The sequence below is a fragment of the Protopterus annectens genome, chromosome 8.part1 (genome assembly GCF_019279795.1).
Source record: "Protopterus annectens isolate FY-2018-M chromosome 8.part1, PAN1.0, whole genome shotgun sequence".
Classification (NCBI taxonomy): Eukaryota; Metazoa; Chordata; order Ceratodontiformes; family Protopteridae; genus Protopterus; species Protopterus annectens.
Genome location: NC_056742.1, coordinates 371,135,157 through 371,157,747, shown reverse-complemented (window position 1 = coordinate 371,157,747; position 22,591 = coordinate 371,135,157). Strand labels below are relative to the sequence as shown.

Sequence of the window (22,591 nt, the reverse complement as noted above, 5' to 3'; positions counted from 1 at the left end):
AAGATTTGTTCCCTAAGCCAGGCATGTCTACGAATGACTGATCCTGTAACAGCAGCTCTACTTGAGGCCTCTAGGGCATCATAGCCACATTGTAAGGTGTGTTTACCCACTTGTTCTGCACTATGCATCATATCCTGCAACTCCTTCAAATCTGGTTGTTCAGGTTGAGACATTTTATTTCTTAATTGTGATAACAGAAACTGCTGATATTTAAGCATATGAAACTGACAATTTAAGGCCCTCATGGCTAGGGTGGCCGAGGTATATACCTTTTTTCCCCACCTTTCTAAGGATCTAGACTCTCTTTCGGAAGGTAGTGGATTCTTAGCAGTAGAAGCCTTCATTCCCTTGGGGCCTTGAGAAATGGTTTCAGGGTCAGCATTATGGCTTTTGAAAAGAAATTGGTGGGAGTTAGGAACTCTGTAGTACCCATCAGGCTTGACTGGGGCAGGAGGCAGGGAATCCGGATTAAGGCAAGCCTCTGAATAAACATCATCAAGTATGTCCAAGACAGGAGGTATCACCAGAGGTCTGTGTTGAGGTAACAAAAGAAATTCCCTAAGTCTTTTCTTGGAATCAGAAAAGTCTTGGCCTTCCCAATGGAAGTGTTCCCTCAAGGTGTGCAAGGTTTCCCCAAAAGACAAATCCTCTGGAGGAGATACAGAAGGAATGGACTGCTCTGCATCAGAATCTTCAAAAGGGGAGTAAGAGTGTTCCTCTACATCAGAATGTTCTGAAAAAATGGAGCCCTGATCAGAAGAGGGAGAATCTTCCTCCACTCTGGGTCTCTTGTCTGGAGGGGGTTGGGAACCCCTGATAAGAGTAATTAAATCCTCAGCCATTTTAAGCATCTGCTTTTTAGGCATGGGGCCTGGAGATGGGCCCTGTGCAAAACAGGCCTCTTGGGATGCCTGGCTGATTTGGACTTAGTAAAGGCCTTAATGGAAAAGGAAGATGAGGGTCTAAAGACACCATGGGTGGAAGTGGACCTGTCCACATTAGGAGGCTCAACGCTCACAGTGGCTTCGGTGGTTCTAGTCTGGGTATGGGCCGAGGTACCTGCGGTCTCGGTTACAGAAGACACCGCCAAAGAAGTGTCGTCGGTAGTCAGGGACTGCATAGGCGTCTCGCTGAGAACCGGACCATGTGTAGCCGGTTTTGGCGTGGTGTCGGTCCTTGTCCTTGCGTTTTTTGGACAAAACGGTAGTCGGAGTCTCCGACGACATTTTATAATCAAAGGCTTTACCAAAAAGGTGTTGGGCGAACTCCGCCCGACGCTTAATGGTGCGTTTATTGAAAGTAGCGCAAAAGCGACAGCCCAAGACGTCGTGGTCTGGGCCTAAACAAGGTATGCAGAGGTAATGGAAATCCTTATGCGGTATTTGCTTCCCACAAGAAATACAATTGTTAACTTTTTCTGACATCAGTCTGAGGCAAGAAAAGTTTCCCCAACGGGGTACTTGGCTTTAAAGACGACTTCGGTTTCCAATTTTTCGTAAATTCAGGAGCTGGCCGACCGGCACTTGCGAACTGCTTCTGCTTCGGGCACCGCACGGCAAAAAAGACTGAAGAAAATGGCGTCGGCTGTGTCTTATATACCCCTGCCTCACTGACGTCAGGAAAGAAAGCGACAACAACCGACGCCGGACCTAGACTTTGGAATTCGGCCGACCGAGGACCCGCCTGACGGCAGAAAACCCATCTGTTATTACTGCAGCTGTATGCACGATGAACATCAGTAACTGAGCTCTCCTCAGAGACTGAATCAGAAGTCAGGGGAAACAATGTACTTGTCCCTGCATCTTCATGTTCAGATTCAAAACCTTGAATCTCTTCAGAAAAAGGGGAATACCTCTTTATTTTACTGGAAACATTATAAGGATTAGTACCCTGAATTAATCCCCGAGCCAGAATCCATAAACTATGCCTATTTTAAAGAAACTTAAGGGGGAGTAGATGCATTCTTTTTTGGTTTCTTTTTGAAAGGAAAATGGGGTCAAACTGTGTTAATAATGGCAGCAGACACTTCCTTACAGATGGCGACAGCATTTTTCAAACCTTCCCTGTTCTCCCTCCCAGGGACAACAAGAGGGATTCTCCCTTTTCTACTAAGGGGACTCCCAACAGCCACAGAGAATGTGGTTAACTCCCAGTTTACACCAGAGGGATCCGGGGGAAACATGAGTGGTCTGAGGTACAACAAATGGCCGCAGCAGAGTCACCCACCTATGGCTGAGGCAAACTGCCAGCCTGCTGTGATAGCAAAGGTTGTTTGGTTATTTTTTTTTCCTTTTGTGGCTGTAAGATCTGACCATAGGGCTGGTAGTCTATTCCATGGTCAAGTAAAAAATTGTGCCTCTTTCCTGGTTAAGACAAACAACAACTGCTGGCATTTTTTTTATCAAAAAATGGGAGTAAAAAGCACTTAAAAACACTCTGCCAGTCCCACAAAAGAATAAACACAATTTCTCTGTAGAAAAAAAATGCTTTCATTTACTTTACACTACTTTTAAACTGACAGGAAAAATGAGTGCTCCACTTAAAAGCAAGTTACAGTCATGGGACAGTCAATTATAACAAACTACGAATAGCTTTAAATTAACTGTAGGTCCCAACATCTGAAAGACTTTTGTAGACACTGCCGCTCCCATAACAAGTGGTATCTGAAAGTTGGTAGACAACGGAGAGGGTGGCACAAGTGATAGATATTAGGAAAAAGTGGCATCAGGCAGGGTTCTGCCAGGGGAGGCTAGCCATCAACAGTGAAGATACTGATGCACAGACTACAGAAACATGACAGCATCATAAGTGGTGCCTGAAAAGATTCCTCAGATGCCAAGAAGAGCATCTGAAAATTAAGACATAAAAAAAAAAAAAAAAAAGCTAATGCCTCAGTAAAAGACAGTCCACAAAAAACAATACCAAAACTAGAACTACGACAGATGCTACTGGCTGCAAAAATGCCTTAATGCAGTGGCTAAATGATCACATTCAACAGGAAGAAAGCCTTGGGACTCTCACAGAGGCAGAGGAGATACTGTTCTTGAGAAGGAGGACAATGACTCTAAAAATTACAGTGGGAAGTTAGACTCTTCTTCAACATTACACAGATCTGGAGATAATCAAGTGCAAACTCAAAATACAGATGTGAAGAGGTAATGAGAAGTCTAGTGTTCTCCAATATCACCTTCACATTTGCAGGCAAACACCTACTTTTACAAGTCTAGCTCGTTAACGTAAGTATTCTTTTCTAGGCATGTTGTGGTGAAAATTATGTCAACATTCTTAGTTCTTGTGTGCAGGTTCAGGACTCTTTAGAAAAGGCACTGCTATTTCCACTGTTTTCATCTTTTTTTCTTTCCCCATCCTGTGAAGTACTCTAAATGCCTGATTAGGTTGTTTAATCTTTTCTTTTGTGGTCTTGGTTACTTCAACGAATTTTTGCTTTTACTTAAACAGGTTCTAGCTTTACAACGAAGAAAATTGTGTAGTACCAATCACGTTTAAGTTTGCATACCTCTCAACCGTCCCCAATTTTGCCTTGTACTGTTGCCCTGTCACAGATTTGTACTAGGCTAATGGCCCTGGGGCCTTTACAAGCCTAGCCATAGGATTACCCTGGCATAGTGCCACCCGACCTTAGTTCCCAGTGCCTCTGTCGAGTAGAGCCACTGGGAGTTATCCCCGGGATGAATTTTCTATTTCCCATCCACTCACCAAGATCTCTCTTTAAGAGGGTCAGTGATGTGCTCTGCTCGACATGTATGCGAAGTCTGTTCCACAGCATGGGCATTCTCTGGGTTATGAACCAGTCCCTCCAGCATGTTCTGTTAATTGTGGTAATGAGGTTGATATCTCTGGAGAGTGTGGTTCAGAGGAATTGGGATTTCTTTAGATGTAGCATTTCTAACAGAGCTGGGTCAAACATGGCTTTGTAAGTCAAGCAGAGATCGCCTCTAAGTAGGCGGTATGAAAGAGAGAATAGTTGGAGTTTTTTGAGTCTGTCCATATAGGACAAGTGTTTAAGACCTAGGATCCTCTTTGTGAGGTACGTTTGCGGCCTCTCCAGTTGTTGCAGGTGTCTAGTGAGGCTCATGCCAAATGGGGCATTGTACTTGATTGGCCTAATGAGGGAAGAGTAGAGGGAGACAACGACCTCTTTCTTCCTGGATGCAAAACCCTTAGTAATGAGATGTGCCACATAGGACTTTCTGAACACGGGTGGCAATGTGGTGATCAAAAGAAAGGATGCTGTCAACCTGTGTTCCCAGATCTCTTATAGCACCTTCTGTGTTCAGTGGACTACCATTAATGTGGCAATTCATGGGAACCGTTTTTTTCCGAAGGGGATGCCACACATTTTTTGGCACTGAGCTTAAGGCCATGGTTCTGACACCAGTTGTTGGTCTCAGTGAGGCCATTCTGTAGGATGTCAACATTACTTGGGGAGTTGATAATAGCTCCCAACTTGCAATCGTCTGCGAACTATGTCAGCCAGAGTCCCTTCGTGTTGGCCTGGATTTCAGAGAAGTAGATACCAAACAGGCGAGATCCCAGGACCAAACCCTGTGGGACTCCATTCGTGACTAGTCGGCAGTCTGACTTGGAGTCAGCTACTTTCACACTGTGCGTTCTATCTGCGAGCTAGTTTGCAACCCACCTAGTGATACAGGGGTTGGCTCAGTATAGGAGGTACCATTGTGCAGTAGCTCAGAGCAAATCTGGGTATTGCCGTGGAGATTCTTTACATAAACTACAGAAGGCCTTGTGGTTGTCTTTACTATCTGCTGCAATTCTGTTTTCATAGCTAGCTTTAGAAGATTTGATGAGGGATCTCAACTTTTTGTTGAGGCTGATAAGGGAGTTTTTCCAGTCTTGGGACTTAATCTTACTCTGCATCAGTTTCCTCCTTTCTTTCCTGTCTTTTGTAAAATTTTTGTAATCCAGTCCTCAGTGATTTAGTAAGTCAATAACACTACACATTACAGTTTTATATTTGCCATTATCCAGAATATGTATGTTATTACATAATACAATGATAGATTTTGTATTAAAATGAATTCGGGTATTATTAAAAAGCAGTCAGTAATTTTGGGCCTTTGTACCCCCCCCCCCCCCCGCGAATCTGTAAGCAAAAAAGTTGAGAAGTATGTCTTAGGGATGAACGTCAAGTGTAATTGGAATCCCCCTTCAGTTCGCACACCTGAGGATACTAATAGACACTCACCCTTAAAGCTTTTTTCAATGCTTAAATTACCACAGTCTAAACCAAGTATGAGGGGAGGGGGTAACAAATGCAGAGATAACACTGTACTACTTTCATAAATTTGAGAATGATATGAATGACATGATGGCATTGTGCAGCTGTCACACTACTGATGTTCTATGAAAAGGGCAAAGACACAGTCATGGGCCCCCCATTACTGTCAAAGATTATTAATGATTCTGGGGCAAGCCTCTACAACAGGGAAAGGTTCTTCAGCCATGGTTGGATGGGCAAAATAATCCTCAACAGGAAGATGACCACAATGCAGACAAACTCAGAATGCTTGAAAATTTTTTTTTTTTTTTTTTTTTTTTTTTTTTTTTAAGAAGCTGTATAGACAAAGTGGAGGGAGTCTAAGAAGAGGAACAACATTTTTTTCCTAACACAGTATTTGAGAAGATAAGAAATTTACTTTTTCTAAAGTCTTACACTGTAGTCATTTGGTGGCACTGCTGAGAAACTTCAAGTAGCACATAAATTTCTCTCTTTCACATTGCCTTCTTAAAACTCGGCCTCTTTGAACTAACAAACTTTTGGTAAATAAAAATAAATCCCATTTCAGATTTCATTAAGAAACTTTCAGGCAAGTATGTCACACTACAATAACTACTAACTACTTCAACAGTCTTAAGGACACTGTGCTTTTAAAATGCACCCCAATCTTGTTTTAAGAAATTGTGATATCAACTAAAATTGCATTTCACCTTCAAAGCCCAAAGGCTTTAGTACAGCACTGTACTTTCACAAGTCAGCACACTATGCGCAGCTATAAAAAATGTACAAGATTACTATTTTACCCTTAGGAGTTTCAGTACAGCACTACAGTGAATTTGGTAACTATCGCTAGTTGCTCTAATCCATGGAGTGTTATCCGTGACACTTTGTAAATGGGAAAAAAAAACATTTTTCTGGTAAAATAAAGGATTTTTACTTCCCTCCATCAGCTAAAGCAGTATTATACAAAGATAACCATTTCTGACACCAGAGAAACACTAGACAAAAAGAATCTTGCCCCTGCATTCAATATTCAGCCAGAAAGCACCTGAAGAAAAGAAGGAATACATCTTGTATTTTCTACTATGCTATGGCAGTACTAGCTATATCTACAATGACTATGCTTGTACCATCTTGTCTGGCTTCATACAAATACACTTAAAACCAGATTTGTACCTGGAAAAGCAGGTATTTGGCAGGTACTGGTGACTGCATCTACAAAAGTAGCCTAAATTTTTCTTGTAATTCAGCCTTGGTTAGAATATTAAAGCAGGGCAGTTCCAGTGAAGTACAGCCTACTCTGCGGGAAAGAAGGAAGCCAAAGTTAGACACTTTGGGGACTTCCAAATACAAGTTTATCAAGGTCCTACTAATCCACTTACTATCCACTGTGGACATATAAACAAACAGCTCACATTCGAGTCTAGTTTGTATCCTTAGCAAAATGAAGCACTGCAGGCACACTAAACTTAAAAAAAAAAAAAAAAAAAAAAAAAAAATATTCCTGTTAAACTTCCCTCATAGTCTTAAGACGACCTGATTTTTGCTCCAACTCTTCATTAAGTTAGCAACTTACAGCCAAAGGACATCAGTATCTCTTCCTTTTACTATGCAGTCCCATTACTCACAGAGCAAATCATCTGCTATGATCAATAATGCTTACAGTTAAATGGAAGGGGGGGCTACTGTGGGAAGTAGCAGCCTTGGTAGAAGAAACAGAATCCCATTAGAATGGCTAATGACACTACGCCATTTTGGGGAAGAACAACATTCCAAAATGATTCCATACACTTATGTGAGGTTGACGTATGCAACTTGTGATTTAAAATAGGAGACAGACACCTCAAAGCGAGTTACTGTGACTGAGAATTTCCCTTCATCTCGCAAAGCAAAGTGGAGACACACAAGAGTCAACTGTGTTAGTACTTACAGGAGGGAGAGATTCCTCTGTATAGGGATATGGGATTGTTGCCCTCCACAAAATCAGACCTAAAACTGCAATGAAATGTCTTCAGCATAGAGTCTGATAGTTAGGGTGTCCAGTACTTGAGATTGGTAGGATTACAAAATACCTACCAGTAATCACACTTCTGCGGTGGTGCAGCGGTAGCGTTGTTGCCTCACAGCAAGAGGTTGGCCTGTTCGATTCTCGGCTGGAGTGCGGGGAGTGCCTTCTGTGTGGAGTCTGCATGTCCTCCCCGCGGTTGGGTGGGCGTTCAAAAGACATGCGTAAATGGGCGTGCCTTCGTTGAAGGTTGAACGTCGAGCTGGCACCTCGGCATTCGTGAGAATCTACTGCCAATCATTAGCGGACCGGAGTTCCGCTGTGGCGACCCCTAACTGGGAAAAGTCGAAAGACAACAATCACAGATGCAGAGGTAGCAATAATGAGATTAAAATACGATTCCAAATGTATATGCTTCCTTTTATTTATTTCTGTCCAAGTTTACCTTTAAAAGAGCAAGTCCCTGCTGCACTCTTTAATGACTCAAAAGCAGGAGAAACATGGGTGAGGAGGGATTGTAAGAGTCTTCAAAACACATTTTACTAGTCCTAGAAAAGGCGACAGGGCTGGATTAACAAAGATCCATCACAGACCATTCCACAGCTGTAAACCTCACTAGCAAATATCTGTACAGTTCTCAACTAGGTAGACTTAAGAAAAGATAATTCTGCACTTAAACAAGGTCATCTGCAGTGGGTCTATTAGTGCTGAGGACATATTCCCTGTAGTACAAAAGCCCTCTTAACAGATGATATACTATAAAGGCAGACACACCCCTAGCCCTAACAAATCATCCCAAGGCTGCTGAAAGGTAAAGCAGGAAAAAAAAAACTTACCCACTACCATCAACGTAAACTCGAAGCCCCTTTTCACAGACTTTCTGTACACCTGATTTGGAAGATTAGCAAAACCGACATACCCCTCAAGGTTCCGCTGCTGCTGTTAAGACATGAACGAAGCAAATGTTTAGTCTCGTATTCCCTCATTCACATCAGTCATGTCACATTTCACAAGCTAAAGGACATACTGCTCATCACTAACTCAGATGCAGTACCACATATAAATGTCAGTTCTGAAGAAAGGTTACAGTATCACTTGAGGAAATTAAATCAAGTAGATATGAGTGAGCATTGGATGTATACCTCAGAACTACAAGCAGCAGTAAAAAAAACATCAAATTTTCAACTCCTTAAGCAAACATCTCAACCTCGGAACAATAAAATTCACAACACTGCACTGTAAAAATCAATCACAGCTGGGGGTCAGAAAGAGGAGCACTTCTCATTTCTCAGAGCTAAAGGTTTTCAGATGTTACACTGCATACAGTTCATAACAGTGAATAACTGAATAAGCCTAATTCAGTTATTTTTACAACATGTACATTTATTTAAACATGTTTAATGTTGTAACAAACAAAAAAACATTCCTGGAGAAGCAAGGCAAGAATCAAAATTCAAAATTGCCATGCCTAAAAGAAAAGCATTTCAGAAGTTTGTGCTCAGCTGCACAAGCAGCTACGAGTCCAGTTGTCCATGTCATCCAAGGAAGAGCACAATGGCAGCAAACAGAGCACTCTGAGGGTTCAATAACTCTAAATGAAACAGCATCATACAACTGCCAATGTAATAATGGTAACTCTAAGTAGCACTAACCATGGGGCTTTTTTAATAAAAATTTATCTGTAAGAAGTGTGCCCATCTTTGTTAACAGGTAGTACTATATGCCACAGACAGCAGGACGAATTGTCATTCAGTTTCAGTCAGCTCCACCTGTACCATCTAATGCTGGATCATTTTGAATGGAACTCTACTGGGGGAGTACCAAATCAGACAAAAGTCCCATTCCTCCCTTCAACAGTGGGCAAGACGAAAACATGCGATAGCTTCCCACCCCAACATGCCAGGCTCCACCAGTGAAAGAATCCATTTTACTTGGATATCTGGGTGGGGAAAAAGGGGTTGTGGATGGATGGGATCTGGGTCAGAGTCGCAGCTTTATCCTTCCACACCACTGAGCCAGTCCATTATAGCCATTTCTAATCAAGTTTAAGCACTGTACAAAATGAATATACAACAGTAGTAGATAACAGCACAACTTAACTAACAAAACAAATTATAAAAACAATACACAGTAAAGAAAACTAGGACAGGAGATGTGGACTAGGCAATCCCAAGTTACTGCTGACCGTCATCAGCCTGTAAATGGAAGTGCTCACATGCACAGGGATGGCACAGGATGCCAAGTGGTGAGGCAGGTGCTCATATTAGCCATCAGGAAAAAGGTAACCTCATGTAGAAACATCTTCATCACCGAGATGTCAGTAAGGGCACAAAACCACCCCCAGTGGCTGCCTGAACAATGACCTCTCTGGACAGATAGTAACCTCATATTATCAACTTCCCTTCAGAGAGAGAATGAAGGTGCTGAAGACCAATAGGGGAAGGCTTGATCAGAAAGCAATGAGGTAAAAAGGACCTGGTGGGGGGATCTCCAGACTGTCTACGTAGAAGGCCAACTCCTTATTTCCTTCCGATGTTACTTTTCCTGCATATCCAGTTAAACTCCAGCACTCTGCTATTTTTCCACAAAGTATGCCAAGGTTTAAATTATCTGACATGAAAACATTCTTTCCCCAGTCCATTTCAATTTTTTTTTTTACTGATACTACTACCCTAGGCGAACCTTGTGGTAGCCTATTGGGAAAAGACCTGTTTGTTCAAACACCCATTGTTTAAAGAGATGTCCAAATTCTATACCCGGTTTTTGGATGATATTTTTGTCCTTATCGAGGGGGATTTGGTGACTGTCACCAACCTAATGAAGTACATGAATGAATCATGTACCTTTTTGTCATTTACCCATCACTATTCAATGAGTGACAGTGAGTACTTGGATGTTAAGCTGGTCAAAGAGGTCGATAAAAATTGCTTCCTTTCTAAGATCTTCAGGAAGAAAACATATTGTAATGCCTTTCTTCACTTTTCGAGCAACCATCCCTGGAAACAAAAGAAATCTATCTTCAAAGGCCAATTAGTGAGAGCTACACGTATGTGTAGCACCCTTCCCGACTTTGAAGAGGAGTGTAATACTCTTAAAAATATGTTTCAAAACAGAGGTTACCCCACGGAACTACTGGATAACTTAATTGATGAGGTTTTGGTTAAAAGAAGTTCAGGGTTCTATCAACCATTATTACAGGGCCCTACTCAGCATAACCGTCAAATGACGGTAGAATTAGAGATTGGGCCAAGTAGGAATGATGTCAACCATCTACCGAATGTATCTAATACTATTGATGAGGGATTGAGGCCCCCAGGCACTGATTTCAAGAGTAGATTTATCCTCACATATAACAAACACATATTTAGTATGTGTGGTATTGTTAAGAAGAATTGGGAGTTTATTAAAAACAACACTCACTTACTTGATATCTTGGGTGTCTCTCCTGGTTTTGTGTTTAAGAGGGGCAAAAATTTGAAAGAATTGTTACAAATAGGAGACTCACATCTTTGTTTGTCTAAACAGACTGGTACTTTCACCTGTGGGTTCTGTAACTGGTGTAGACTACTAAAAACAGGGAACTCATTTATGATAAGAGGTGAAAAATACTATATTAGACAGAAGATCTTCTGTGACTCTAGATCAATAATTTATATCGCATTTTGCAATTGCTGTATGGCATTTTATGTTGGTAAAACGGACCGCAGACTGCGAGACCGGGTTTACCAACATAATTATGCCATTAAAAACAAAAAAACAGACAATGCTCTCTCCAAACACATACTAGATAATGTAGGACACAGTTTTTCTTTTATGGGAATTGACGTAGTAAAGGTTGGGATTAGGGGGGGACCCCAATCGCTCCTTCTCGAATTAAAAGAACTAGAATGGCAACTACTTTTAAATGCTTTTTCTCCACCAGGCCTGAATGAAATGTGTAACATTTCGGTTATCTTAAAATATAAAAGCTACCTCAGGAATTAGGAACGGGTACGTTCCTTAAAAGTATTTTCATTATTTTACGTAGTTCGAGAAATATGAAGAGTCTCCGTTTGTGGACCTTTCAACAGCTTAGAGATATTTACCCCCAATTTATCATGCTTTTATTCCCTAACTGTCTGTGCACATGGGATCTAGTTTTATATGTTGAAATGACCTAGGATATTCATTTTGGGGGGCAGTATTCAAACCGTTTGGTGTTAAATACCTAGTCATTGGAAAGTGTTTTTAATGCTTTAACCTGTTTACGTACTTAAAAGTACAAATGTAGTTTTATATACTGAAATGACTTAGAATACTCATTTTGAGGGGCAGTATTCAAACCGTTTGGTGTTTAACACCTAGTTATTGAAAGTGTTTTTAATGTTTTAATTTGTTCATGTACCTAAAAGTACAAATGTATTGTATTTGAATGTCCTGATGTATGTTCTTGAGTGATACGTCAGGTTTTTCTGTGGTACCTCCTTTTGGGGACAATATTTTTATATTTTTTATAATTTATATTTACCTTTATTATTGTCCTTTTTAAGGATGAATGGGAAATGATATCACATTATGTGTTTCTTAAATTTCTTTTAATTAATGAATTATTCACTGTATTCAACCTGATTGGTGTCAAGGATATGACATCACGAACTAGTGTTTCTTAAAATGATATGGCGCCTTTTTTACTTTTGTCTGAAGAAGCTCTTGCCTTGGTCAGGAGCGAAAACGTTCTTATTAAAAATACGTTAACAACTGATTTCTTTGGTTTGGAGTATTTGGATTTGCCTGCTTTGTTTGTTCTGATACTACTACCCCATCAGATGCATAGATTTCTCAAGAGCTTCGTTTCACAGATGTATATATTTAAAATGCTATGCTTCTCTCCACTCAGCACCACTGAAAAGTCCTTGCCAAACATCTACCACTGGACCTAAAGATGACTTGCTTGCCATCAGTAAACTACGCAATGTGTAAGATCTAGCAAGAACATTGCCACTTCTTAATAAAAAAGTAAAACTGGACTAGCAGCAAACCTTGAAAACACTCTCCCAAAGGTCTTTTGTTGAAGTGCACCCTCTGTACTCTGTCCAGCTAATATTTTATACATACTACCCAACATGAAAAGTTACTTAACTTGGTAGTAAGCATATGTACAAGAATAAGAATTTATTTTTGTTTACTACATCACTCCAATAGGCCAAAGGTCAATTTTCAGTTAAGACCCGAGGTAGTATTTACACTAGTTAGGGATAACTTGGCCAATAATTCCCTTACTCTTTTGGCAAGTGTCATGGACTACTAAATATCCACTTGAACTTTGATAAATGAAACTTCAGAGTATCATAAGCTGTGGTGCTATTGTCTGGGGGAGAGATTAAACTGAAGTGTTAACAGGGCAGCAGCATCTCAAACGTCTGGTAAGGATCTAGAAACCACAGCCTTCCGACCTTCCTAGCAAAGGCAAGTGGACTAACCACTGAGCCACTGACACAACATAAAAGGCCCAGCTGCCACAACCAGAAAGTCCTTCTCTTCAGTCTGGATAATTTACTAGGAGTTACACACTGTACACAGTTTCTTTCCATAATCATTTAATACTACTTTACACCTACCTACTGCATTCTTGCAACAGCCTTGCTTAACAAGGTCTCCAGAAGTGTGCAATGCACTCTGAGTAAGGCTCTCAACAACCATCAGTAAAGGGAATACACACTCTATTTTCCGCTTTTGATGCTTCTTACTATGCATCCTTGGATCTCTCTGCACATTTCTTACTGCCTACCTACAAAATTTCCAACATAACTAGGACACAAAAGCTGATGCCATTCTAAAGAAAATTGGCTTAAGAATGTTACACACTAGCAGCACATTTGGTCTGCAAAGTGTGAGTAACTGTGATCATCTCTTGCAAATATAAAAAAGGGAATGAAATGAAAAGAAATGCATGAAACATTTTGAAGCTGTAATGTCATTTTGGATCACTTGCATTAACAGGTAATAAAATATAATTACAGTCCACTGCAAAGTAGCAGCTCACTAGGAGGTGAAAAGACAGCAAATGTTTAAAAAAAAAAAGTATGGGGACACCCTGTGTAATGGTGCTGCCTACTGTCTCTGGGTTGATGTAATTAAACCCTTATTTGCATGTGGCAGAAATGGTTTAGTTACTTTATTTCCGTGGGAAAGTGTGACAGTGTGGTTAACAGACCAACAGGAGGGAAGATCCTATAGTCAGACTGGTGGCAAGATGGTCTGAGGACCTTACACTCCTACATTCTCTTATGTGCTCATACGCCCACAGGCTGAGGTAATACGCTGGATGTATAAAGCATCAATCAGGTTTTGGCTTTGGTATGCCAGTTGGATGTCAAGTTACTTCGGGCAGGATAACCCATCAATACTGGAATACTGCAACAGTGACTGAAGGAAGGACATCTTACCCTCATTACTTAGGTTCATAGGTTGGAGCCTTTACAAGCCTAGCCCATAGGATTACCCTGGCATCATGCCACCTGACCTTAGTTCCCAGTGCCTCTCTCGAGTAAAGCCACTGCAGTGATCCCTGGGGTGAATTTTCTATTTCTCATCCACTCAAGATTTCTCTTGAGGGCCAGTGAGGTGCCCTGCTTGACATGTATGGGAAGTCTATTCCATAGCATGGGCAGTCTCTGGGTTATGAACCTGTCCCTCCAGCACGTCCTGTTGATTGTGGTAATGAGGTTGAGGTCTCTGGAACGTGTGGTGCGGAGGGATTGGGATTTCTTTAGATGTAGCATTTCTAACAGAGCTGGGTCAGACAGGACTTTGTAAGTCAAGCAGAGATTGCCTCTAAGTAGGCGATATGAGACAGAGAATACTTGCTCAGTTTATAAATGGTCTGCCTTTACAGAACAAGTGGGTATTTGTGAAATAAGTTGGAATATTTTACTGACTACTTGTGTGAAACTAACCTAAAACGGTCCCTGAACTCAAAGAATTTTCTGATTTTACTTCATATTTTATCTGTTCCTCATAAAACTTGTGGTTTTCTGGCATAGCCAAAATCTAAAATCTGCCCAATATGGGTCTTTGTCCCTCATTTGTTGGTTTGTTCCAGACTCATGCACCAAGAGGTTGAGAAGTATGTTTTTAATAAAATGGATGAGGTGTACACAGCAATTTGCTATAAGCATTTGTATCATTTCTCTCTATATCCCCCCTAGTAACAACGCCACTACTCTGGAGGACATACTCCTCTGGACCTCGACCAGTATTAAGCAGACCACCTACATACTTGGAGACTTAAACATCAATTGGAATAAAAATCAATAACCCCAATCCCACCATAATCCATCAATCTATTTAACTATACACAAATTACTAACTCCATCACCAGGCCCAATAAAACAAACCCCCAGTTACCACATTAGACTGGATCCTGGCTTCCCATCCCAATAAAACCTTAAATACTGGTAAGTGGTCTCCTATAGGGTCGGGTGTGATGCCAGAGTTTATCTGCCGAGCTTCTCACTCCTCTCCTCACCTTCACCAAGTCATCCACACATGTAACCTCACAAACTTTGACCAAGTTACCTTCTCTAACTCCCTGAAACAAACAAATTGGAACTCACTAAAAACCCTTCCACTAGATAATACCATAGAATTTTTCAAACTCATTCTTAAACATCCTCAACTCCCTAGCACCATCAAGAACAAAAAGAGTAAAAAACAAATCAGCCCCTTGGCTAACCAAAGATACCAAAAAACTTAGGCTACAAAGAGACAAATCCTGGAAAACATACCATCAAAACAAGCAGCCTGAAACTTCCTTAATATAAACAACTCCGCAACCTTGCTAAAAAACAAATCAGAGACAAAAAGTCCTACTATATTAAACTCCAATCTAAAAGAAGAAAACAATTCTGAACTCCATTAATTCTCTTCTCAACCCAGGTACCAAAAGCAACCCCTACCCTGACACCAGCAAATCTGACCCTGAAATAGAGAGGCTATTCAACTCCTTCACTAACTCCATAGCTGAACTGACCAAAACGTTCACAAACAATAACCCCCTCCCCTCAATTCATCTTTTTGTCACCACCACCTAAAACACCCCCCGCCCTCCACCTACATACCTACATTCAGCCTTAAACCCATCTCAACATCCTATATAAAAAAATTACTCTCCAAATTAAAACCTTGCTCCAGTGCCCCTGATAATATCCCATCCTCCTTCCTAAAAATAGCCGCAGATGGTATCGCTCTTCCCATTAGCATCCTGATCAAAAGATCCATGCTAGAATCTTATATTCCCAAACTATGGCGCACTGCCTTCATTCTACCTCTCTATAAAGGAAGCAAAAACAATAACATGTCCAACTTCCGCCCCATAGCCATCCTCTCCCCCACTTTCCAAACTACTAGAAAAATGCATTCACATTCAGCTCATGCCATTCTTAGCCAATAACCAACTAATCACTCCAATCCAACATGGCTTCCGTCCAGGCCATAGTACAACCACTGCACTTCTCTCCTTCCTAGAGACACTAAATCTTGCCAGGGACTCTGGAAAAATAGTATCTACTGTTCTTCTAGATCTGTCCAAAGCATTCAATACCATCTCCCATACCCATCTCCTAAACAATCTCTCTGACCTTAATCTCTCCCAGAATACCTTATCCTGGCTCTCTAGCTACCTCTCCAATAGATCTCAAGCTGTAAAATGGGTGGCAGGCACCTCAACCTTCCTTCCCACCCCCACTGGGATTCCCCAGGGATCCATACTTGGTCCAATGCTGTTTAACATCTTTATTAATTTCCACAAAGCCATACCAAATACCAAAATTGTACAATATGCAAACGATTCCACATTAATCTGCAGTGCCACCAACCTCCCAGAGCTTCAGACACTGACCCAAGCTGCTTTCTTCACCACTGAAAATTGGATGCTTCAGAATCACCTCTCACTAAATGCCAATAAATCCAAAATATTATTATTCTCTCCCTCAAAAGCTTCCCCTCTTGATAAAAACTCATTCCAAATCATTAGCCAAAACAACTCCACTATAGAGGTTGTTCCCTTTGCCAAACTACTTGGGGTCACTGTTGATGAACACCTGAAATTTGACACTCACATCCAGCAAAACGTTAAGAAAACCCATATAAAACTTGGTATGCTATACAGGAACATCCAATTTCTCTCTCCTTCCACTAGACAAACGCTTTCCACTAGCTATCTACTCCCCTCACTAATGTATGGCGCTCCTCTATTAACTACTTTATCCGCCACACTCACTTCAAAATTGGAAGTCTGTTATAATAAGATTTCTAAAATTCGTCACCAAAACCAAATACTCCTCCCATCACTGTTGTTGTGTCTTTCGGCTTTTCCCGGTTAGGGGTCGCCACAGCGGAACTCCAGTCCGCTAATTATTGGCAGTAGATTTTTACATGCAGAGTTGCCAGCCCTGACACACAACCTTCAACGAAGGTACGCCCATTCACGCATATCTCCACACAGAAAACGCTCTAGCTGAGAATCAAACAGGACAACGTCTTACTGTGAGGTGACAACGCTACCGCAGCACCACCACACTGTATTTCCCTTAATTTGTTACACTGGCTTGAACTCTCCAACCATCTAGACTATCTTCAGATTACCACAGCCCACAAACTAATCTTTCAGCCCTCTAAGTGCCCTGCTCTATGCAACATCCTTCTCTCCTACACCCCTCAGAGAACTCTCAGATCTACTCCCCAAAACCTAATCTGTGTCCAAAAAAACCCATTTGCCCTGCTGGTCAACTCCTGCTATCCTTTTCCTTTACTAAAAAATGGAATTATCTTCCTTCTTCTCTAAGGACCCTTGCAAACTTTGAAAACTTTAAATCTCAGTTACATTCCTACCTTTACTCGAACAGAAAATGCAACTGCATTCGCCCCACCTAGTGCTATAATTCTCTCTCCACCTCTAAACCCCTTTCCAGCTATGATCTATAGGCTACCACACATATGTACATATTGTAAATATCAAATTTGTACCACATACCTAAGAATTTACACCTGCTCTCTAACAAGAAATATAACTGTAAATTGTTCATTAATAATGTTGTGTCTGTATCTAAAGGTAACATGTACCTAAGAAATTACACCTGCTCTCTAGCATGAAACATAATTGTAAATTGTTGTTCTTTTCTATATTGTATCTGTATCTAAACTTTGTAACACGGAACTTTTCTCCCTGGGCCTCCACTGAAAATGGGCTCTCCGAGCCCAGTGGACATTCCCCAGTCATCAAACTGGAAATAAATAATAAACAAACAAACTGCTGAATGAGTAAGAGCTATTTACAGATGAAAAGCAACTTGCCCTCGTTACTTGTTCAGTTTAAACAGTTGTGCTTTGCAGGCCTGCTATGTACGGATTTGAAATAAGTTAGTATACGTTCCAGTCTGGCTACTGTTTAAGTTATAAACTTAGAAAATAAAATACATGGATACAATGATGCATTTTACCACAGACACTGAAGGTGTAGAAAGTGTACATAGTTAGCAACGGGACTTCACCTGTCTACGGATGAAAATGTTTCACTTGATCGTGAAAAGCACGGCCAGCAAACTTCACCCACCACTGCCTTGCTATCATCTCTCAGATTTTCAACTTTTATAGAAAACGTCCATCCCTCTACATGTCCCACAGGTATTTCTTAAAAAAAATCCTCCTCCTCCTCTCAGCAAAGATCCAAGCAGCATCTCAAAAAACAATCCAAAAAGACCCTCCACTCTGTACATACTTCCATACAGAGACCTTCTGCCCCCTCCCTTCAATACTTGCCACAGCAAGGTCTCTACCAAGAATCAGTGCTGCCTACTAGACATGTATCATGCTTGTACATCTCTTTATAACAGCAGTATCATTATAAAGGGATGCACATATACCTCTCTCCCCACACTGGTCAGTCTGACAGCACTCCTGAACTGCCCTTCCTTTACTAAGCACTCCATTCTTGGAAACAGTACTCAGGCTTTGCCAAATCATCTTACTGACATGAGACAGAAACCTGTATAAATGAGAAGTTACATAGGTACACACGATCATGCGGTCAAGGAAGCAGAGAGGCATATGTGACAATCATGCTTCCTGTGCAATCCCTGCAATACTGATCAAATTTGGTGTTAGATAGGATGTCTCTGACAATGTAAATACAGCAACAATGCCTGCAACCATATTTCCAATTTCTGTTTTAGCATAAAAAAAATCCAATCTCCCTATCAGTTTTTAACACCTCTAAAGAATATCTACCCGCATACCCCTGCCTTCCTGAACTCAACCAAGCTCTGGCAAAAACTACATTTGCATGACCCTCTTCTAATAAAAAATGCATAATGAAAGCTGCCAGTTTTTGAGCTCAATTTCTTGCATGCCAATTTATGCCATTACAGCTCTCATTCTACTCAAACTGAAATTTCTTTATACAGCTTCTGAATTAGCCCTACACGGTCTGAAGATTGACCTTAAAGCAACAGTCCTCTTTCAGTTAAACAATCTGCAGTATGTTATTCAGTTCATCACTGTACCGGCCTTTTTACTCTTCTGCAACTTACCACAGCTGTTCAAATCATGTACGGATGTAGCCTAAATTTGTAACTGCAAAAAATATTGTACTGTCCAATATTGTGTTGTTGAAAAGTGTCTTTTCACCTCTTGCATCCTCTCTACCTGGGTTTTACAGAAACAGGTTTATAGTATTACAGTTTTAAGTATAAGCATAAGCCCTAACTGCATCACGTTAGCATACTCTCATTTGCTCTTATTATGCAGTGTCTGTGGAGTTTTTCTACTCATGCCTCCACTAAAAATGGGTGAAAGCCAGCTGGACATCCTGGTTATTAAAAGCATTAATAAATACATTTACTCAGTACTGACCTTCAAACGGGTCACTTCATGCATTAAAGGCATAAACAGGATACTCTTACATGAAAAGCTTTATTCTTTCTTTACTTGAAAATCACACACAATACATTTACTTTTTCTGAAGGGAGAGGGGAAGTAACACAGTACGAGAATTCTGCTGGATGAACTAAAAAAAAAAATTGGATATGCGGACAGTGGATAAACTCCATATTCAATTAATATAGCTTTCAAAAATTTGTAGAATTACTTGGGTACTTGCAGGTATTTACTGCAGATTAACACAACTTCTTGAAAAGAGGTGTTCTGAAATTGTCTTCTCACTTTTGTCTTCGAAATCTTAACTCACTTTTTTGGAAGCACAGGCATAAGCAATACAGGGCAAAATATTACACAGCTCACTTAAATTTTTAAAGACATTGCAATCTACTCCCCCACACCATCTGGAAAAGCAGCTACACATGTATAAAAATGCACCAATTACAAAATGTTGCATCCTGTTTTTCTTTAGCAGCTTCCTTAATATTTCACCTTGCGACTACAGTGCCCCCCCCCCCCCCATTTTTTGTACTGGAATGTTGGACTGTTCAGCAAAATATACTTTGATATTGGGGTGACTACATTATGGAACTTGGTATACAGTTGCAAACATAATGGCAAAGCCCATACCAGTATCTGAATATGCAAACAAAGTTGAGTCATTATTTTGAAAGTCAGACAAATGATCACACTTCAAAGGACATTTTTTCAACTAGCAGTGGCAAGAAAATGTTATCTAAAAAATGGAAATCATCTGCATCACCCACCTTGGAAGAGTTGTTATTACTGGAAGAATCTGCTCTCACAGAAATAAAAAAGCCAAGGAAATAAGAATTCATCCCAGGAAATGGACTGATAATCCTTGGATCAAAGTTCTTGGTTTAATAGAAGCTCTTAAAACAACTCACTCTTCATAATTTTGACTGAAGGTTATTTAAATATTCAGAATGCATATTGGTAAATAAATAGCTCTATTATTTTTTTCCCTTCCTTTTGAAAACATTTTTCATATTAGGCCAAATATATATATTGTATATAGTTATCATTTTTTAAAATTACACTAGAACGTTTGTAATATCTTCATATGTTTCAATTTAATACAAATATTTGAAAAACAAAGTTACAAATTCTTATGGTTACCATATTATGTCCTAAAAACAGTAACAACTTGCCTTTCCAAGACGCCCATAAAGCCATTTAACAGTTTTCTAGATTCACTTTTGAAAAATACATTTTGGTGCTTTTATGCAGCTCCATTACGACAGCAAGTACAACTTCATAATTTTGTGCATATGCACAGAATACCCTGCATAAATGCACCCGACTAACCTCTTTCGTCCAGGTTGCAGATAAACACCATTATCTGCATACATACCAAGCAATCAGATACAAGGGAAGAAAGTGAAAATGCATAAAACATGTCTTGTCCATAAAAAGATTTACACAGCAGGGGTGTGCAACAGAAAGGCACAGAGATGCCAAAATTGCATTTAACAAAAACATCCCTCAAAACCTTTCAGCTGCTCCTAAAAGTGTCTACTACTGGTAAGGATGTTATTTTGTTTATAAAAACAGACATGTCTAGGTCAGTTGAAAAATGGCACACCAAAGCCTATTTAAACACAGCCAACAATCAAACTGAAAACAGTAAACTCTCAGTTAACTGGAACTCAAGTAACCAGAAAAAAAAAACACAAGAAATACAATACAGTTTTCATGTGTTGCACTTTCTGTTTTCCGCCACAGAAAAATACCTTACGTATTTTCTTTCTTTCTTTTTTTTTTTTTTTTAAGTTTTAAAAAGGAAGATAGGGATAAATAACCCAAGAACAAGTCAAACCAAACAAACAGTATAAGGTAGAATATTAGTCAGGCTTACTTTTAATAGCAACTCTCAAGCAACCAGAAAAGTAGTTATGTGCACTTACCATAAATGAGAGAGAGAGAGAGAGAGAGAGAGAAGAGGAAGAGAGAGAGAGAGAGAGAGAGAGAGAGAGAGAGAAGAGAGAGAGAGAGAGAGAGAGAGAGAGAGAGAGAGAGAGAGAGAGAGAGAGAGAGAGAGAGAGAGAGAGAGAGAGAGAGAGAGAGAGAGAGAGAGAGAGAGAGAGAGAGAAGAGAGAAAGAGAGAGAGAGAAGAGAGAAAGAGAGAGAGAGAAGAGAGAAAAGAGAGAGAGAAGAGAGAGAGAGAGAGAGAAGAGAGAAGAGAGAGAGAGAAGAGAGAGAAGAGAGAAGAGAGAGAGAGAAGAGAGAGAGAGAGAGAGAGAAGAGAGAGAAGAGAGAGAATGAATTAGAGAAGGAGAGAGAGGGAAGGGGGATGGAGGGTGAGAGACCAGGACTGCAACAGTGAATACATTTGAACATCTACATTTATGATAAGTGTACACAATTGTATTATATTCTTCGTGTTTCACTGTTGCAGTCATCACACTTGGGTTCATTCCCAAAGCTGAAGAATGGGTGGAGGCAGTCAAGAATTGGGGCTGGCTAATATACCCAGGACGTCTGCTGTTGCAAAATCCACCCTCGATCTGGAAAAGATAGGCAGGTGGTAATGCTTGGTGAAGTTGTGAACAGAACCCCCAAGTATCAGCTTCCAGAATGTCCCTAGTAGGGACTCCCCTGAGGAATGCTGTAGAGGTTGACGTTGCCTTAGTGGAATGTGTTCTGACCCCAGAAGGGGTGGTTTCCCATGGTGTTTGTAACAGAAATGGATACAGTGTGCTATCCATTTGTAGGTGGTTTGTTTGGATATGGCCTTGCCCTCTGCCCCTGGTGCAAAGCTGACTAGTAACTGGTCAGATTTTCTGAAGGGCTTAGTCCTATCTAGATAGAATATGAGCTGTCTGTGCACGTCTAGAGAGTGCAGGATCCTTTCCCCCTTATTCTGAGGATTAGGGAAAAAGGTGGGCAAATGGACAGATTGGTTGAGAGCCACACTGGACACCACTTTAGGCATAAAAGTAGGATTTAGTCCTAAGGGAGACACTGTCAGCATGAAAAATAATGAAGGGTTCCACTGCCATGAGTGCTTGTAGCTCAGACACTCTTCTAGCTGAAGTGATGGCCAGAAGCAAAGCTGTTTTCCAAGAGAGGAATTTTAACTCTGTTGATGCTGCAGGCTCAAAGGGGGGTAACCATGAGCATTTCCACCACAAAGTTAAGGTCCCAAGAAGACGACTCAATTCAGAAACAAAAACTCAGGTAGCGGCCGACCGGCACTCGTGCAAACTGCTTCTGCTTCGGGCTCCTCGGCAGGAAAGACTCATGCAATGGCATCGGCTGTCTGTTTTTATACCCTTGACGAACTGACGTCAGTCATGAAGCGACAGCAACTGACGCAGAAATACTAAGTCTCTGGCATTTGGGCTGACTGAGGGTTGCCTGCAGGCAGCTAACCCAAGTGTGATGACTGC

The 22,591-nt window shown here is 40.7% G+C and overlaps 1 protein-coding gene across 1 annotated transcript in view; it reads right to left on the bottom strand.

The window, feature by feature from the left end:
• SEPTIN7 (septin 7) overlaps positions 1-22,591 on the bottom strand; it is a gene marked incomplete in the record, with an annotated part of 1,430,755 nt that overhangs the window by 1,276,139 nt on the left and 132,025 nt on the right. Inside the window, 1 exon segment of the mRNA XM_044081947.1 lies at positions 8,102-8,204. Coding sequence (XP_043937882.1) covers positions 8,102-8,204 — 103 coding nt within the window.